This window comes from Dromaius novaehollandiae, chromosome 10 (assembly GCF_036370855.1).
Source record: "Dromaius novaehollandiae isolate bDroNov1 chromosome 10, bDroNov1.hap1, whole genome shotgun sequence".
NCBI lineage: Eukaryota > Metazoa > Chordata > Aves > Casuariiformes > Dromaiidae > Dromaius > Dromaius novaehollandiae.
The window spans coordinates 973176-989667 of record NC_088107.1 but is presented as its reverse complement, the minus strand read 5'-3'; the positions used below and the strand labels follow the sequence as shown (position 1 = coordinate 989667).

At 35.3% G+C, this 16492-nt stretch overlaps 1 protein-coding gene across 1 annotated transcript in view; it reads right to left on the bottom strand.

The window, feature by feature from the left end:
* Positions 1 to 16492, bottom strand: part of CTDSPL2 (CTD small phosphatase like 2) — a 45661-nt gene that overhangs the window by 3230 nt on the left and 25939 nt on the right. The window contains exons 4-12 of the mRNA XM_064517799.1: positions 15928 to 16077; positions 15243 to 15458; positions 13955 to 14033; positions 13569 to 13680; positions 12593 to 12679; positions 4055 to 4117; positions 3880 to 3959; positions 1248 to 1374; positions 344 to 439 (exon numbers count right to left, since the gene is read on the bottom strand). Coding sequence (XP_064373869.1) covers positions 344 to 439; positions 1248 to 1374; positions 3880 to 3959; positions 4055 to 4117; positions 12593 to 12679; positions 13569 to 13680; positions 13955 to 14033; positions 15243 to 15458; positions 15928 to 16077 — 1010 coding nt within the window. The remainder of the gene's footprint in view (positions 1 to 343; positions 440 to 1247; positions 1375 to 3879; positions 3960 to 4054; positions 4118 to 12592; positions 12680 to 13568; positions 13681 to 13954; positions 14034 to 15242; positions 15459 to 15927; positions 16078 to 16492) is intronic.

Genomic DNA, 16492 nt, shown 5'->3' with positions numbered 1-16492 from the left:
TACAAAAATAACTAAATAACATTCACAACTTTGGAGTACAGCTATTTCCATTTAAAAAATAAAGGCATACAACACAGCCAACTACAAGTGCTATTTAACCTAAATTCCTATAGACATTCAATTTCATAACTAATGTCAGAATGCTCCAATTCTTTATTAAAGGCATAGTAGTCATGGTACATACTTTGTATTACTGCTCAGAGTAATATTTTCAAAAAGAGATGTATATGACTTATAGCAGTCTAAATCTCAGTGAATCAGAACTTAAAATATGTGAAAATGCTTAGAAGAGCTAATTGTAACATATTAGGAAAAGGAGAGGCCAAATAAAGGAAATACTTACCAGCTCTACAAGTTTCTCCAAAAACGGAATCAATTTTAGGAGTTCATTGTCATTTTTATCCATGAACCAGCTTTCTATAGGAATTCCATTTGAAAGCTAAAGTAAAATCATGTGTAGTTAATTATTATACTGAATTTATCTGAAAATATGACTTGTGAAATAGCATTTTGGGGAAAAAATATTTCCAAGCTAGTGTTTCTTAATATGTATTTTTGCTCTAAATTTTGTATTAAAATTAACTTATAAAATATCTCCTTCCTTTGCATAAATCATTGCAAAAATTTCCACATCAAAGCTGAAATATCGAGTTCTAAAAGTTCTGCTGAACCAAAAAGCAGCATTGGTATATTGAGAAAACTTCACGTTAAAACACTCACAGATACTACCTGTATACTGGCTGTAGTTTATGCATGCACATGAAGCTAGGTCAGGCAGGTTTTTGAGGGTTTTGTTCTTTAACGTAGATAAGACATTAGAGATCACATTCTGCACTCCCTTGTCTATATAACAAGATTAGCTGGAATAGTTACATAGCACACTTCTGGAATAAATCTAAAGCACAGGGTTTAACTCAAACATCTAAGTAAATCTAAACATCTAAATGCAATAGAGTCCAAGCAACTGTCTTAGCAGACTGGTAGTTTCTTTATAAAAGGTGAATGAGAAATAAAACTGACATAAGCCTGTCCATATAATAAGTAACTTACTTTGCTCTTGATCAGCTCTTCATAAAAATAACAAGAGCAAAAAACTGAGTGATTTGCTAAAGGGTTTCTTTGTAAAATTAAACACAAAGTTATGTATAAAACTTTAGTACAAAGTTAAATCAAAATATAAGCTTCCACTGTGTTCCTCCAGAAAGTTTATTGCCATATCTAAAGTTTGATGATAGCAACTTACATACCTGATAGGCAAAGGCTTGTGGTGAATTGTCAATTATGATCGTTTTTGAAAGATCTCTACCAAGAATGTTTAAATCCTTTATGTAGTTTCCTTGTACACAAACACAATGCTCACGGAAAAGTCGATGCCTGTGATTAAATTAAAATACTAATTAATGAGACCAATTACAAAATCTATATTGTATAGGGAAAAGGAAATTTTTCTAAATATTATCCAAGTTTTTTCTTCTGATCTATTTCACTTTTTCAAGAACTGTTTCATCTATAAATAGGATCTCTCTTTTGAGCTTTTTACTATTAAAATTACTAGTTAAGGAGATATTATAGTAATCTACTTCTGCAGGCAGTTGTTTGTTTTTGTATTCTGTTTAACCAGAAAAACTCAACTTAGATTTAACAAATAGCTGTCAACAGGATCTTGCTTTCTAATGATTTTTCCAGATGGGTTGACAAAGACACCCAAATGCTCAAATCATTTTGCAAGGCCCCAAACTCAGAGATTATGCCTGCACTGAAACCCATTTATTAGGCTGGTTCCCTTTATTTTGTTCTAACCATTAGAGTACATAGCCTCCCTATGCCATTGCATGCTAGAATAGAAAGTATCAGAAAAAATGGTTTCCTTTTTATGTTACCTCCGTTTGCAATTAACCTATTTCAGTTGTTAGAGCTTGAAAAAAGCCTTGAGGCCAAAACATTCCATCAACTTCTTCCTTTCTAATTAGTCTGCTCCCTTTTAATTTATTACAGAAGAAATACATAATAAATGTTTGGATAGAATAAAAAAGCTCAGAAAAATATTGTGAATAAAACTGAAATTTCATTGAATATCAACTGTAAATACAATTTAAAAATAAACTGTGAACTAGACAGATTTTGAGTTTTACATTTTCATGTTACAATGCAGTCTCTTTAAGGCTGCTCATATTTTTAAGTGAAGTTTTTAGAAGCTGTACATAGTATGCATAATTTCATAAAGGGGTTGAGCTCCTAATGTTGCTATGGAGGAAAATAAGCTGATGCTTCAGCAGCGAATGAATTTATATATAGATTCTGAGTCATACGTGTGGAGTGCCTGACAAGTCTACCTTTAGGCTAATGTCAAAACTAATCATGCCTTGATGTCAGCTTTCAGTGGCACATGAATCACAAGTAAATTCATGAATCACATGAGAATCCATCTGCAAATTCTTAGAATACTGTTTGGCTGTACTTTTTATTATATTTTTCCTGTTCCCAATGCATTTAAAATTGCCGTCCTGAATCATACGTATTAGGTTCTTGCAGAAATATTTTCAGTGCTACAGATGCACACTTTGACTCGTTTTCTTTAAGTGCAAATATCATACTTGTTCATACATCCTGTTTGGCTTTGTGATTCAGACAGGCTCAGATATTCCAATGATTGTGCATTTCTAACTTTGAAAGTCTAGTTTTGTTTGCCTGTTCAAAACACAGTAGCAAATGAGTTTATCAATACGAAACCAGGGTTCTGCTGTGCCACATAAAAACAAGCAGTAACAGTGTTCCTGCCCTGCAGTGCTTCTGATAAATGATATTAGTGCTTTATGCTGTACTGACTTCAGTACAAATACCAATTAGATAAAATATAAGCATTTGCTGTTACAATACTATGTTTTAAGCATAGCAATCATGTGGATTAAAAATAGTGACAGTTTATCTTTATGCTCTTAATAAAAATGAGTTATGATGTTCCTAAACTGTTGAGTGAAAACAACAGATGAATCATTATCTCAGTCAAAATGGTAATTTTATTATACATTTAAATAAAACCAAGTTTTCACTCAATGATATTAAAATAAAATGATGCAGAGAAGCACTTTACCAATGACCTCCCAAATACAGAATCTATACAGTCCTGACCACAACGAAGTACACTTGTTTACTTCCCTCCCTTGGAATAGCCCATTTAGGATGAATCCCTGAGAAATTCCCTCTTTTGTTTCAATTTTCTCACCTAACAGTCCCCCTTCCACATGAAAATAACAGAAAGAGTCTCATCCCATATAATTTCCTTATGTCTTAAGGAACAGTTCTTGAGAAATGCCAATCCCTTTCAAACAAACCTCAGCATTAGAAAAAAAAGACAAGAAATGAAAAATCAAAACAACTTTGCTTCAAAAATCACAAAAAAAATTTTGTGATTGAATAAGAAATAAAAATGTTGACTGTGAAGATAACTATATAATTCATAATTTATAAATAGTAAATCAAATTTCAGTAGTTTAAGAGTAATCTAATCTTCTATCAAAAAAGTTCATTTTCTTTATTCAATATATGTATTCAAAAGCAGCTGAAACATACTTTTGATACCCAAGAGGTCATTTTCAGTGAATTTCAGTGAAATTCTAATATGCTACAAAAAATTAATGGGTAAGCTTTTAGGCCACAGGGTGCAATGTAAAGCTATTTATCTTATCACCAAGACAATAGTTCAATCATTTCATTTCATTTTTCTCTTACTCTTAGACAAACTAGATATAAACATAAGGAGTCAGTTTAGTGAGACACACTGCAACAAAGAACATGTCATCATCAATTTCTTCATTACATTTGTTAGGAAAACTAATTTGATTGCTTACAACAGGTATGTTCACAATTTTTTATTTTTACCTGACCAGTTGCTTTTTAGGGTCTAGTATGTTCAGTAACTTGTCTGCATACACCTTCTTAGAAGCAGTAAAAAGAATGATCTACAGATTGAAGGGGAAAAAGTAATTATTTTAGATATAAATATGTGAATATAATGTAAAAAGGAAATTCAAAGGTAGTATCTAATTATTCTTACCTCATAAATCTGAGACATACGTTCCAGGAATTCTCTGAAGAATGGCCTTAACCGGACATAAACCTGAAGCAGAGATGGACTTTAATAAAGATTCAAAATACTTCTGCTGTCACCTGTGCTACTAATTATCAATTTGTAAAGATTTAGTTAAAATCAACATTATGAAGTAAGCAGCAAATAGGAATTACCCACACAATAATAACTTAATAAAAAAAATTAAATTAGCTTGCAACCTCTGCCAAAGGACCTATAAATAAAAGAGTGAGATAATAAAAATAGGCTTAACAATTTTACTGGAAAAATGTATACAATTAGAAATTATTTAAATTAAAAAACTGGACAATCTCTAACCAAAAAAATGAAACTGGCTGCTTTGACTAAATAATTTGTATCCGCTTTTACCAGTTGGGCCGCATCATTCAATTACAAGATAATGTGTTCCAGCATATAAACTAAACAGTCTTCCCAATAACCTTCTTCCACTAAGAATTACACAGCGAATACAGGGGTGTCAGAAGCAATAAAAAAGTTGGCTTCAGCTCTTTCCAAAGTTCCATTAATGTGAGTACCACCAGCAAACAAAGAACTGCACTCATATGTAAACAATCCTCTGTAAAAAACTGTAGAATCAAGAGAAGAGGTACAAAATGAAGAGACTTCTGCAGCTCTCTCTCTCTGATTTAACTCAAAATAGAAGACTTAGCCTTACATGGAAGACTCTAGATAAATCTACAGCTTGAGGCCAGTGGCCCAAAATTAAGGGAGATCTGACAGTACATATCAAGGCCTATTCTTGTACTCCTATGGTACAGTACTTTTTAATTCCTATTTTTTGTTTGAAAATGTACATAAAATGTATCTCACAGATGGAAATCTATCAAAGTCACACATTACAATCTCAGCTGTCACACCTTAAATCTTTTAGACTATCTGGAAGTCAGATTTTAGACATGTACCCTTTAGACACACAAGAAAACTTGAAGGTCTCTTGTACTACTGACCTTGCGGTACTGGAATTTGCTGTGAGCAAGGATAAAGTTCTACAATAACTGAGTAGGATGTGAGATACCAATACCAAATTCAGTGAAATAATGAGGCTATAACATGCAAAACTAATACTGGTGTTTAGCATGCTGAGTTCCTTCACCTCGCAGTTTTCATCCATGTTGCTGGCTGCAGCTTGATGCAAAGCATCTACACTGTGCTTATGACCTGGTGGACTACTGGGCTCAGCCCACCCAGACTCAGCCACCCAATTATAAACGAAGACTTGCGCCTGCGCTAGCTCTGACAAACATGCTCTGATTTATCCACTTCAGGCCCTGGGGAATTATGAAGGTGTACTTGAGGGTGTACTAACTTGAATGATGGCACTCTGTGGTCTTTGGCACAGATTTGGGCTTGATCTTAACCAACAGTAAAAATGCATGCTAAGGGGTGAAAATGACAACCTTATTTTCTGCTTACCTTTCTTTTTGTTTCAGGGTTTGCCCACATATAGAATTAAATGCTTTTGAGAAAAGTGTCATTAAAATATCCAGAAAGAAGAGGGAGTATATTGACTTTAATTTATACCAAGTTAATTTCAGATTTAAATTAAACTGAAGCAATTTACCTTTTAGTCAAAGTAAATCCCCACAAAGGATCTGTGTTTTAACTGAGTTACATGAAATTTATATGTGGACACAACCAAAACGATCAGAAGGAAAGAAAAGGGGAACAATTTAAGTGAATACGAAGTTTCACATTGTCAGTATATGCTGCAATAGATCTTAGTCCTTTAATGGAAGCACACAAAATGAAAATCTCACTATTTAGCTTAAAATTTATTAAGGCTTTTATTTGTTCCTTTTTTAAAGTGTCTGAAGTTCTGACTTAAGTTTACAGAGTGATCAGTTACTACAGTAACATTTACATTTGCAGTTTTTCTAGACCAAGAACAATAATCAAAAGCATACAATCTTATCACATCTGGTAACGAGGCCATTATTTCTAGCATAGGAAGATCTATTCACTGACTATGCAAAAATGTCTACTTCCCTTCTCAGTCTGGCAAACCCACAGTGTGAGGCATTAAAGAATGGTCCCTCAGATCGGCTATCAGGAATGGTTTGGAGAGACCACAGGCTGTGCTTGATAGCTTTCTGGGCTGCATTTAGCCAAGATACTACTGAAAAGCCAGCTTTCTAAATACAGAGTTGACAAGTGTGTCTTCACACTATATGTCTCCTGATGGCAGTAAAATCTTTGTGAAAATGGCATATCATTTTGCGATAAGGTAATGAAGTTTTCTTCAAAGACTAGATGAGGTATTTATCTTACCACAATAATAAACCTAATGAATTAACTCAGAGCCTCCAGGTGACCAGATGCTAAGTAACATTCAGGTTGTCTGTGGTGGTAAATTCAGTGCAAACTGTTCATTCTGAATGTCTTTCCTGTATATAGTAAGCATATAATACAGCCAACATCCTCCTTAGCTGAAACCTAGAGTTTTAAGGAAAGGCAACAACTTTAACATATTTTTGTAGCTTTCCTTTTGAGAAAATCACAAAAGAGGATATCAACACCAATTCTTCAAAGTAGATATCAGTGATCTTTGTGATCAATATTGTTTCCACTCATTCCTCCCAGAGTTAAAATGGTATTTCACTGCAGAAAATGAGTGTCAGAAACTTGGAAGTACAAGCGATGAACAGTTTTTATTTGCAGATGCCAAAGGCATTATTCTGTTCATGTGACTTTCCTGAGTAAATATTTACTTTATTGGGACCTAAATCTTACTCGTCAAAAATAAAGTCAGTCACAGAAAGGATATCAATGTTTTCACTGCATATGAGATAATAATTGGAAATAAGAGTCGATAAGGAGGATGATGTTTGGTTCTGAGGCTTCTTCAAGAGCTCAATTTCAAATTAACATGCCTGGTCTGTTATGGAAGAAACACAGATGTCACTCCAGAAACAGTCTCCTCCTTAACATCTCCTCTACAAACTCTCCTGGCAATCAAAGCAGTAAGCTAAGGTATCTATCAATATTTCAAGTGTCACTAATGTAAAGAAAAACATTTGCTATATAATTTACTGTTCTTTTTACACCTGGATTGAATCATATAGATCATAATGGCCAGTTTAAAGAATTTTAAAACCCATTTGAATAAATCAGAGAATAGTTACGGCTTCCTCAACAGAAAGAAGTTTGGGTTCCTCAAGCATATATGCTTTTTCTGTTTTGTTTCTCTGAATTATAGTTTGTAGATAATTGCATTATCTGTAATGTGTTTTATTTTAGATTATGGACATGGACAGTAATTTGACGAGTGTGTCAAATTACTTTCTTTGAAAAGTTCATATGTGAAAGCAAACAAGAAATCTGGGGAAAATAATTTCTTTTTAGAATATGTATTTCTAACTATGCCTTATATATAAAAATACACACACACACACACACACACATATAATTTAAATAACATCATCAATGGCAGATTCACTGATCTGTTTTTACTGTTTTGTGAGACTCTGGCACAACCTAAGGCAACCATATTAGAGCCAGTTAAGACAAGCTGACACAGAACTTTGGGTAACCAAAGCAGAGGGAACAGGTAACCAAAGTAAAGCAAATTAGAGCAAAAGACATCCCTTTTCCCTTCTCTGCCTCATCTTCCCTTTCCTTTTGCATCTTCCCCATATCTTCCCTTTTTATTCTTAATTGTGTGCCAGCATTCCAAGTTTCTCCCTTTCCTTCTCAAGTGCAAAATTCAGCATAACTCTGGCAGATATTTACATTGTCCCTTTCCATCTGCAGCCCTACTTATCCCCCCCATTTTCCTTTACTGCCTGGTTCCACTGCAAACACAAATTTTAATTCCCCGTCACTTCCCACTCCTGCTCTCTCTGTTGAGTAGATCTAACATGAAAGAAAACTTTGAAAACAGAGAAGTCTAATAATAATTTTCACCATTTTAATAACGGAAAGTTTATTTGTCCACAGAGATAAATGACATCATCTACTTCAAAGTGACTCATATAATCTGCCATAAATACATAATATATAAGAGAAGCCTCCTCAAATCTTTGCTTCAGAATGATCACCATATCCCATTATTTCAATGGCATCAAAATCTAAATGTTCAAAATCAATATCGTCATTCAAATCTGTCATAAAGCCCAACTGTTACCACTCAAAATGCTCTGAGGAAAGTTGGTGCTTTTCACTGGCATAAGGCAGACAGCAGCTCCAGTCTCTCTGACAGCAGTGGTTTTGAAAGGGAGCAGTTTTACATGGTATTCTTTACATTATTATATTATCTTTCAGTATCTGCTATATGAGAAACTTCTGGCTTATTAAAAATCAATAAACCATTAATCCTAACAAAACCTATGCTCAAAGATATAGCAGGCACAAATTTTCAATGGTTTCTTACTATACAAGAAGTTTGAGATTTGTGTTGGGAAAAAAAAAACTGTCACGGAGAAAAAAAATTCTTAAAAGAAATATTTTTCAATTAATTTTCACTTCTGATATATTTACATGCAAGTTTCCAAAATATGTTTCAAGTTCAAAAAAACCCAGGACTTTAATTCTTGGAAGAAATTATTATTCCTTTCATGCATTAAACAATAAAAGACACGTATTCCATTTAGTGTAAAAATCTATGAAATTACAATAATTAATTTCAATATACCTGTAATATACCTGTATACCTGCTGATTTTACTAGCATTTTATAAGGGGAAAAACAAAGACAAGCGAGTTAATGTGCCAGTGGGAAGCTACACTTACGCACTGCACTTCCAAAATCAGCCCTTACTGCAGCAGAACAAGGCCCCTTGTCCGGCCCAGCTGCCTCCATGCCCCATCCGACCTCAGGGCACGCCGGACAAGCAGCGTTGAGCTAACCTGACTGTTCCTAGTCTTACCTGGAAAAGCCTTGACACGGTTTGCTGCAAGGGCAGCTGGGGGTGCAGACAGCCTTAGTCCAGACTGCACGCGACAAGTATGACGCAGGGAGCTGAGTCCCGGGAATGCCTGGGGCTGCTGCTCCAGGACTGGCAGCAGGCTGGACTTGCCAGCTAAACAAGCCAGACTCGTTTCCGACTGGATCCTGCAGTAAGCGTCTGGAGATGACTGTCCTAAAACCATCTTATAACCACACCGAGGTACCTGAACCTTAGCCAACTCTGGCTCTTCAGGGGGTGGTTCTGCTGAACTAAAAGTAAGTCTTCCCAAGCTAAGACCAGGTTTCCTTGTGGGTGCTGCCCAAGATACACTAAAGCCTGATGGCTTTACAGATCCGAAGATGGTGGCTCTGCTGCTATGTCAGAGAAACCCACAGAAAGGGGTTCCATTAGAAAGGAGAGCCAGGATTCACAAGTGTTTTTTGCCTCATTCCACTGTGGTAACAAAATAAAGAATCTAAGCAGTCTTTGGCTACAGCACGGATGGAATATATGTAATGCTGTATTCGGTAACCTACAACTGACCTATGTAGTTCTAGAGCACCTTTCAAGGATCACAAAGACCAAAGTGAATTATTCTGTGATAGATCACTAAGGATGTATTTCAACTCAAGAACTTAGTGAAAACATCTGCATTTTGCCTAAGGCCTGCTTTTGCATGGAAGCTGTCCTTTGAACAAAATAGGGGGTGAGATGATCTCGTGTCTGGGACTTGCTGCCTCCACAGCAACGGAAACAAAGTATGATGAAAACCTCTTAACCAAGTAAAAAGATAAATTTTGTAATAAGATAAACATCTCAATGTAAAGCATTAAAATAGTACAAACAACATAAAATCTAAGGTCTGCAACTGAAGAGTTGAACATTTATTTCTGCTTTCCAGGCAGATGCAAGATAGCGTTTAAAAGATACTCTATCTAAGAAAACTTCAACTTTGCAAAGACTGTGTTTTTACTACGCATAGAACTTACCCACTGGCATAATTTAGAGACTTCTCAATGAAGGAAACACACACAAATGAACTAATTAATTAATCTTTTCAAAAGTCTGAAGTAGGTAAACACAACTGTACCCATTTTACAGAAACCAGGACAGTGTGCTCCGAGTGACTTATCCAAAGGTTAAAAACTATACGTTAGTGCTAGAATTGCATTGTAACTTAAAAGTTTCCAGAAAACTGCTCTAAGGTCATACATTAAATAGTTCTTCTCTTCTACACAACTCATGGTAAGTTGTGTGAATTAACTTAAAAACAAACAAATGCTATTTTTAGAAACCTTTCTTAAGAACAGATCTTCACTTACAGTCACTGAAACAAACAGCAACAGAGCTGAGTTCCTGGACTTGAAAACTTGTTACTCGACTCATAGGGCAGTGAAATTTAGGTATATTTTATATTAGACCTTTTAGAACCTAAGTCAATCCAATTCTTCCTGTTGCAGTATCCTATTATGGCCAGTTCTGGAGTATCATCACACTATTAACAGCAAGAACACTGGTTTGATACCTTCAGATGGGTAGGAAAGCTGAAATGCTGTGAATTCAGGTTTGCATTTGCATTATTAGTCAGATTTATGTGAGAAAAATAAGACATTCAGTAGGAAAATGAGCACTAAGCTAGGTTTTGCTCTTTCTTAAAAAGATAACATTCTAACATTTTCTAGTATTTCTCGAAAATCTACATGAAAGTGTTAGATATTTTCAGAAATGTATCTTTCACACCAGGTATTGTTTTCAGTGGATTGCATTATGCAATAGTTTATATATAGTAACTTGCTGACTTCTACTTTGCTCAGACAGCTTAGTGTCTGCTTCCCAATGCCAACTGAAATGACTTTCAAAATGAAATATGGAGATGTGAAATTAATACAGGACTATACCAGAAGGGATGGTCAAACGGATAAGCAAAAAAAAACACATTTCAAAAGGTGAAAAATAGCTAATCATTGACTAAGAACACTAAAAAGGGTATGTAATATCAACAAACTTCTGTTCAACTTTTATCATAGGAAGATTACTTATCTTCTTGTATACTATACCCTAGTTGAACATGAATTTAATTGTATCTTTAAAATGTTTAAGTGTCTTGCTTATTACCTGTGGCCTAGTAAGAGGTGGAAGTTTTTAAAGTTGTAAAGTCTAAACAGAATACAGCGATCAGGACAGTGCACTCACAGACAGTGGCCAACTTTCTCAAGCCTGCAAGAAGTTACTGCTCCTTGGCAATTCTAGGCTAGAGAGCTAAGACAAAACTTATGCAGGACTTGCATAATCACTTTACTGTATCAAGGGCTATACAGGCTTATGTACAATGCTGTTAAATAAAGATTTAGAAATCTTGTAAGTCACTCTTTCCATTGACCTCAACTTCCTGAAGGCAAAATCCTGGTTAGATCTCAGCTACTCTCATTTAAACATGCGTCACTAACAGGACCACAGCTATAGACAGAAAATACTCAAATCATACTGAGATCTCTTAAGAGAAGGAAGGAAAAAAAGGAAGCTTCAGTCTTTCTGATTCTGTTAGCAGAGGCAAGAACCTCTGAAGAATTAGTTCTAAGGCTCCTTCTAATTTCAGCCTGGAGGAAACTGAGCATGGCCGTCACCAAATAAGAGATAAGAAACCCATGTTTAAAAAATTATTTCAGCTTTTCAAATTCCAAGGGTTTTTATATGCAACAGTGAAGAAAAACATTTTTAAAATCACGAAAAATACCTGGACAAGTGTCCTTTTAAGGTGCCTGATGACTGGCTCATTCTCCAAAGATACTACAGTGGGGTCCAATATCGTGCGAACTACATGGTGGGGAAGCTGTTGCTACTCCCAGGTACATCACACAAAAGGACCTGAGAACAACAGCCTGGGTCAGTGCAGCATCTTTGGCAGTTGCTGGAAGAGAGTTCCTCCTTCCCATGCTTGTTCCTCTAGGGTATGTCAATGTAAAACACACATAACTAAGAATACCTCCTGATGCAGAACAAAAAACTAACAATCTAGCAGTCTCCACAAGACAATCAGAAATCACTCTAATCACCAAGCAGACTCTGGGAATAAGGAGGTAGAACTGTCGCTGGCAAAGGGTACAGCAAGACTAAACACTCTAGACAGAAGCTAGTTAATGTCAGGCTCTGAAGAGGTCTTCTTTATAGAAAGAAATGATCAACCAGTGTGGACTGTTGTGCCCCACGCAGGGAAGAAAGTCAACAGTCCATGGGAAGCTGTACTTGGGAAACGACACTAGACAACTTTCAGTGCTCCTGCCTCCACCTGCTGGTAAGGAGAAAGGCTGCTGCTGAAGTCTGCTGCTGCAAAGATCAGTCACGCTTCCTTAGACATGAATGTTTAGTTTGAATTAGTGACCAACATTACCACACTGTGGCAATAAACAGTGCTCCACGGTATTTCTAATACAGGATAATCCACCTTGCAGAATTTGACACCTGCAGTTTATAACCCAGACAGCTGTTAAAATGCCAGACAGTATTTATCTCTCTTTAGGCAAGACGATATATATACACAGCAAGAATTCGTATGTTAAACAAAACAAAAAGGTATGTATTCTTCTATGCATGCCAATTACCTGGTAAATTACATCTTGAAAAAGGACTGGAAAAGTGAGTGCAGCATCTTCTAATTCATTTAGACTACAGTGCACTAACGTTTCATCCTATTAAAAAATTTAAAAGATAATATTAAAGTAAGAAAAAATTGTGAAAAGAATATTGAAAACAGAAGTATATGTTTGCATTTTTATGCTCTTTTTAAGGTAAGTTTATTTAGTCTGTAAAATTTTGTTTTGTGCACCCACTGTGAAGATTTGCAGAAGAGTTCTAAGAAAGTATTATTCATTTAATTATTCTAGCAGTTTTTGAAGAATTTCACTAAGGGTTGTGTGCTAGTGGCAAATTACAAGAAGATATTTTAATATTGTAGGCCATCCTGTCATTCTGTTCAAATCTACATCCATCTATCCATTCATATGATCACTAGAGGACATGCCAATTTATATTGCTCATGATGAAGCGATGTCCCTGACATCACTAGCAATGTCTGAAGCAACTTTCAAAATAGAGAGAGATAAAAGAAATGATTCTAAAGACAAATGCATTTTCTAAGAATCTTTAAGAAAGTGGATTTATTTGTGCCCTCTGAGAATAAGAATGTTCTAAAATTAAAAGATACATTCTTCGTCAATTTTGACGCAAGTCCATGTGAAGTTGAATTTTGGTATTTATTATACCTTAATTTTTTTTTCCACAATAGTTTTAGGAAAGCTTTATGGGGACAGATAACTATTTTTTCAAGATCATGAAAATTTTAATTTTTTTTGAAGCAAGATGTGAAATATTTAACAAATACAGCAAGCATTCTATTCTTGCCACTATTAAATATATTTTTACGTAGAGTATCTTTAATAAAAAACATTATGAAAATTGTAACATTCAACAGATCTTTTTGTTTAAAGCCAGCGTTACTAATTTCAGCAACAAACAAAATAAATTTAGTGCTACTTAACTCTCCCCCTACTTTTGATATGTGTTTATAAACATATTTACCAAGTCTAGAACTAATGAGAATTCTGGTGTGCTTCTTGTTTTCAGTGGAAGAGCTGGCTTCCTGTTTAGTTGTTCTTCTGTTAGTGGTGGAACATGTTTGATGAAATAATATCTGAAAAGAATACAGATTTAGTTGTAGAAATGTATGTACATTAACTGGTGATGTTGTAACCCAACCAAGTGTTTTAAATATTTAAGGCTGCACAAGAAATAAATAATTTAAATTTAAGAAGGAAACACTACAATATCAATATACACTTATTTTTTAGGAGCTTTCAGAATTCATTAACATAATGTAAGAAAATGTACCAACTCCGATAAAGATTTCTTAAACCAATGACCCAAATGATCAACTTAATATTTTCAGTACAAATATTAGCACTTACGGATCAAAGACTTCCCAGTCTTCTTCATAGGTGGCTTCTGCATGAGCTGATGAGTAGCCACTGTCTGGAGATACTGGTGCTAAAATTCAATGAAAATGACCAAAACAAAAAAATAAAACAAAAAACCACAAGAGCTAGTCTTATTAGTGCAGTTTTTAAAAGTGAAAATTTGCACTTGATACAGAAGTGCTTCAAACAACAGTGAAAAATTCCCCCTTCAGCCTCACTCTGGCAATGTCCCATGTTTCAGCTGAGATGGGCAACACAGCTTCTCATGAAGCGACCTGACAGCTTCATGTCACATCATCCTACAGTACTTCACGTTCTGGCCAAAGTGGAAGCGCCCCTATTACGCAGCAAGGCATCCACACAACCTCCGATGATGTGAACCTGCATGCACACTCCAGTCACATCGCCAGCTGATCTCAACATCTGCTAGGGTGTTTTCGTCACGAGAGGAACATCTGTCAGCTGTGTGATGTGGGAGAGTCACAGGGAAAATGGGAAGTGAGCTCTAAGAAGCACGATTCATTCGGTCTGCAGCTCACTCTCACCTCATGTCTGAGGAGCCCTTCTGAAAAAAGGCCCTAGGGAATTAGCTGCAGACTGGTCGAGCTGATCAGAAGATCTGTATTGGACCCGTGGCTCACACATCAGCCACCTTACTTGGGGGCAAAATTTACTCCCTTGATAGGAGCCCTCATAAACCTAAGTACTACTTAAATAACAAAATTTTGAGGGTCTAAGTAACTGTTAATAATCTGATGCTGGCCTTCCACAAAGAGGTGAGGCTGAATTTTAGGGATACAATCTTTTGGACAAAAAGAAGTGTGGTGAGTCTTTTGAAGAAAATTGTGGAAAATCAATGCAAGATCTATATTTCTTATTGACCTCACCATGTTGTTTTATTATAATAAACCAAAATGTTGCAAATTTCTCTTCTGTGATGAGCAAATCCAAGGCGTGCATTCCTAATGGAGGCAGAGGGAAGTGGCTTAAATATTAATAAAAATGCCCTACTCTTGGAATCACTGTTTTAATTGAAAAAAATTTACAGAGGTCAACTCAGTTATACCAGAAATGGATAAGACCTGCCTGCAAAAATTGTTTTTTGGTGTATAAAAGAGGTTTGTCTATTAAACACTAAAATCAGTATTAATACTTTTTGGCATGCCTAAGCAAAAATGAAATATTTATTCATATAAAATGCAGATAGTAGCATTTCCCTAAGAGTCCAAATTACATGCAGCTTCAAGATTTGAATTGAAGGAAAATACGCATTTCTTACCTGTAAGTGGTGGCAGATCACGATCATTTGTTTCCTCCACTTCTTCTAAACCATTGTTGACAGTAGATCTGACCTGCACTGCTTGGCTAGTATAAGCTGCTCCATTGGTTGATGTTGCAGTACTTGTAGTAATCTCATCTACCTGTTCCATATCAAGCTGTTTGACTATTTCTTCAGCTTCAACAGCTTGTCCTGGCGAATCTGATCCTGATGTTCCTGAATTAAGATTTCAGTAAACTCTTGGTCATTATCTTTAAGGTGAGTTACCTATCAGAGTACTATAGTCATTATTAAACACAAAGAAAATATGTTTCAGAATAACTGAAGATGGATTTATTTGATTCACAATTCAAAATAAAAAACAAAATGAAGACTATTACAAATGTGTTTGGGAGACAGAACTCTGCACCAATTTTTAATTTTTTTTAATAAAAGGTACAGTGCTGTATACTTATACCTAGGAAAGAAATGTCTTAATGAATATAAACATATTGCTTCTTTTATTAATGAGCCACCCTTATAAGAATTAGGAAGGAGGCGTTTGCTTCTGGCAGCAGTAACTCTTGGCCTGTAAATCAGAAGGAAAAGTGTACTGCCACCTCAAAACAGCGTTTTCCTTAAAAAAAGAAAAAGAAGAATAAAAGGTCCTAGCTTTAACATTATTGGCTTTTTAAATTATACTTACCATTTTTATTTGCTGGTGAGAAAAAATTGAAGACAGGAGAAAATATGGTGCCCAGTAACGTAGTTCGTGGGGGACTGCCAGTAGCAGGATTATCTTCTAATTTCCCATTTTGCTTTACATGTTGGTTTGTCATTTCATAACTTCCAGCTTCTGTAAAAGAAAAGTTATGAAGTGTAGTAGCATGTTTCTGTTTTTCAGAGTTACTTCCTCTCCTTTATTATCATTTTCATTATAGGAAAGATCACTGTTGCTCATAATTCTCCTTGATAGGCAGATAAATTAACCTGAGTATTTCATTAAAAAAAAGACTAGAAAACTAGAAATTCAGTATCAACATAAAAACAAAATGCTAATTTTCAACACTATCTTAAGCAACCACTTTAAATTAACAAGGAACAGTTGTTATAAAAAGCAAGCTATACTTTAACAAGTAATAGTTAATAGTAAGTTTAACAATAAGTTTAAATCCTTTAAATGGGCTTGATGATGGAAGACAGACTTTCAGATGCTGTGCACCCTTCACAACAAACAGATGTCAGTGTCGGTGGGACTGCAGTAGACTGAA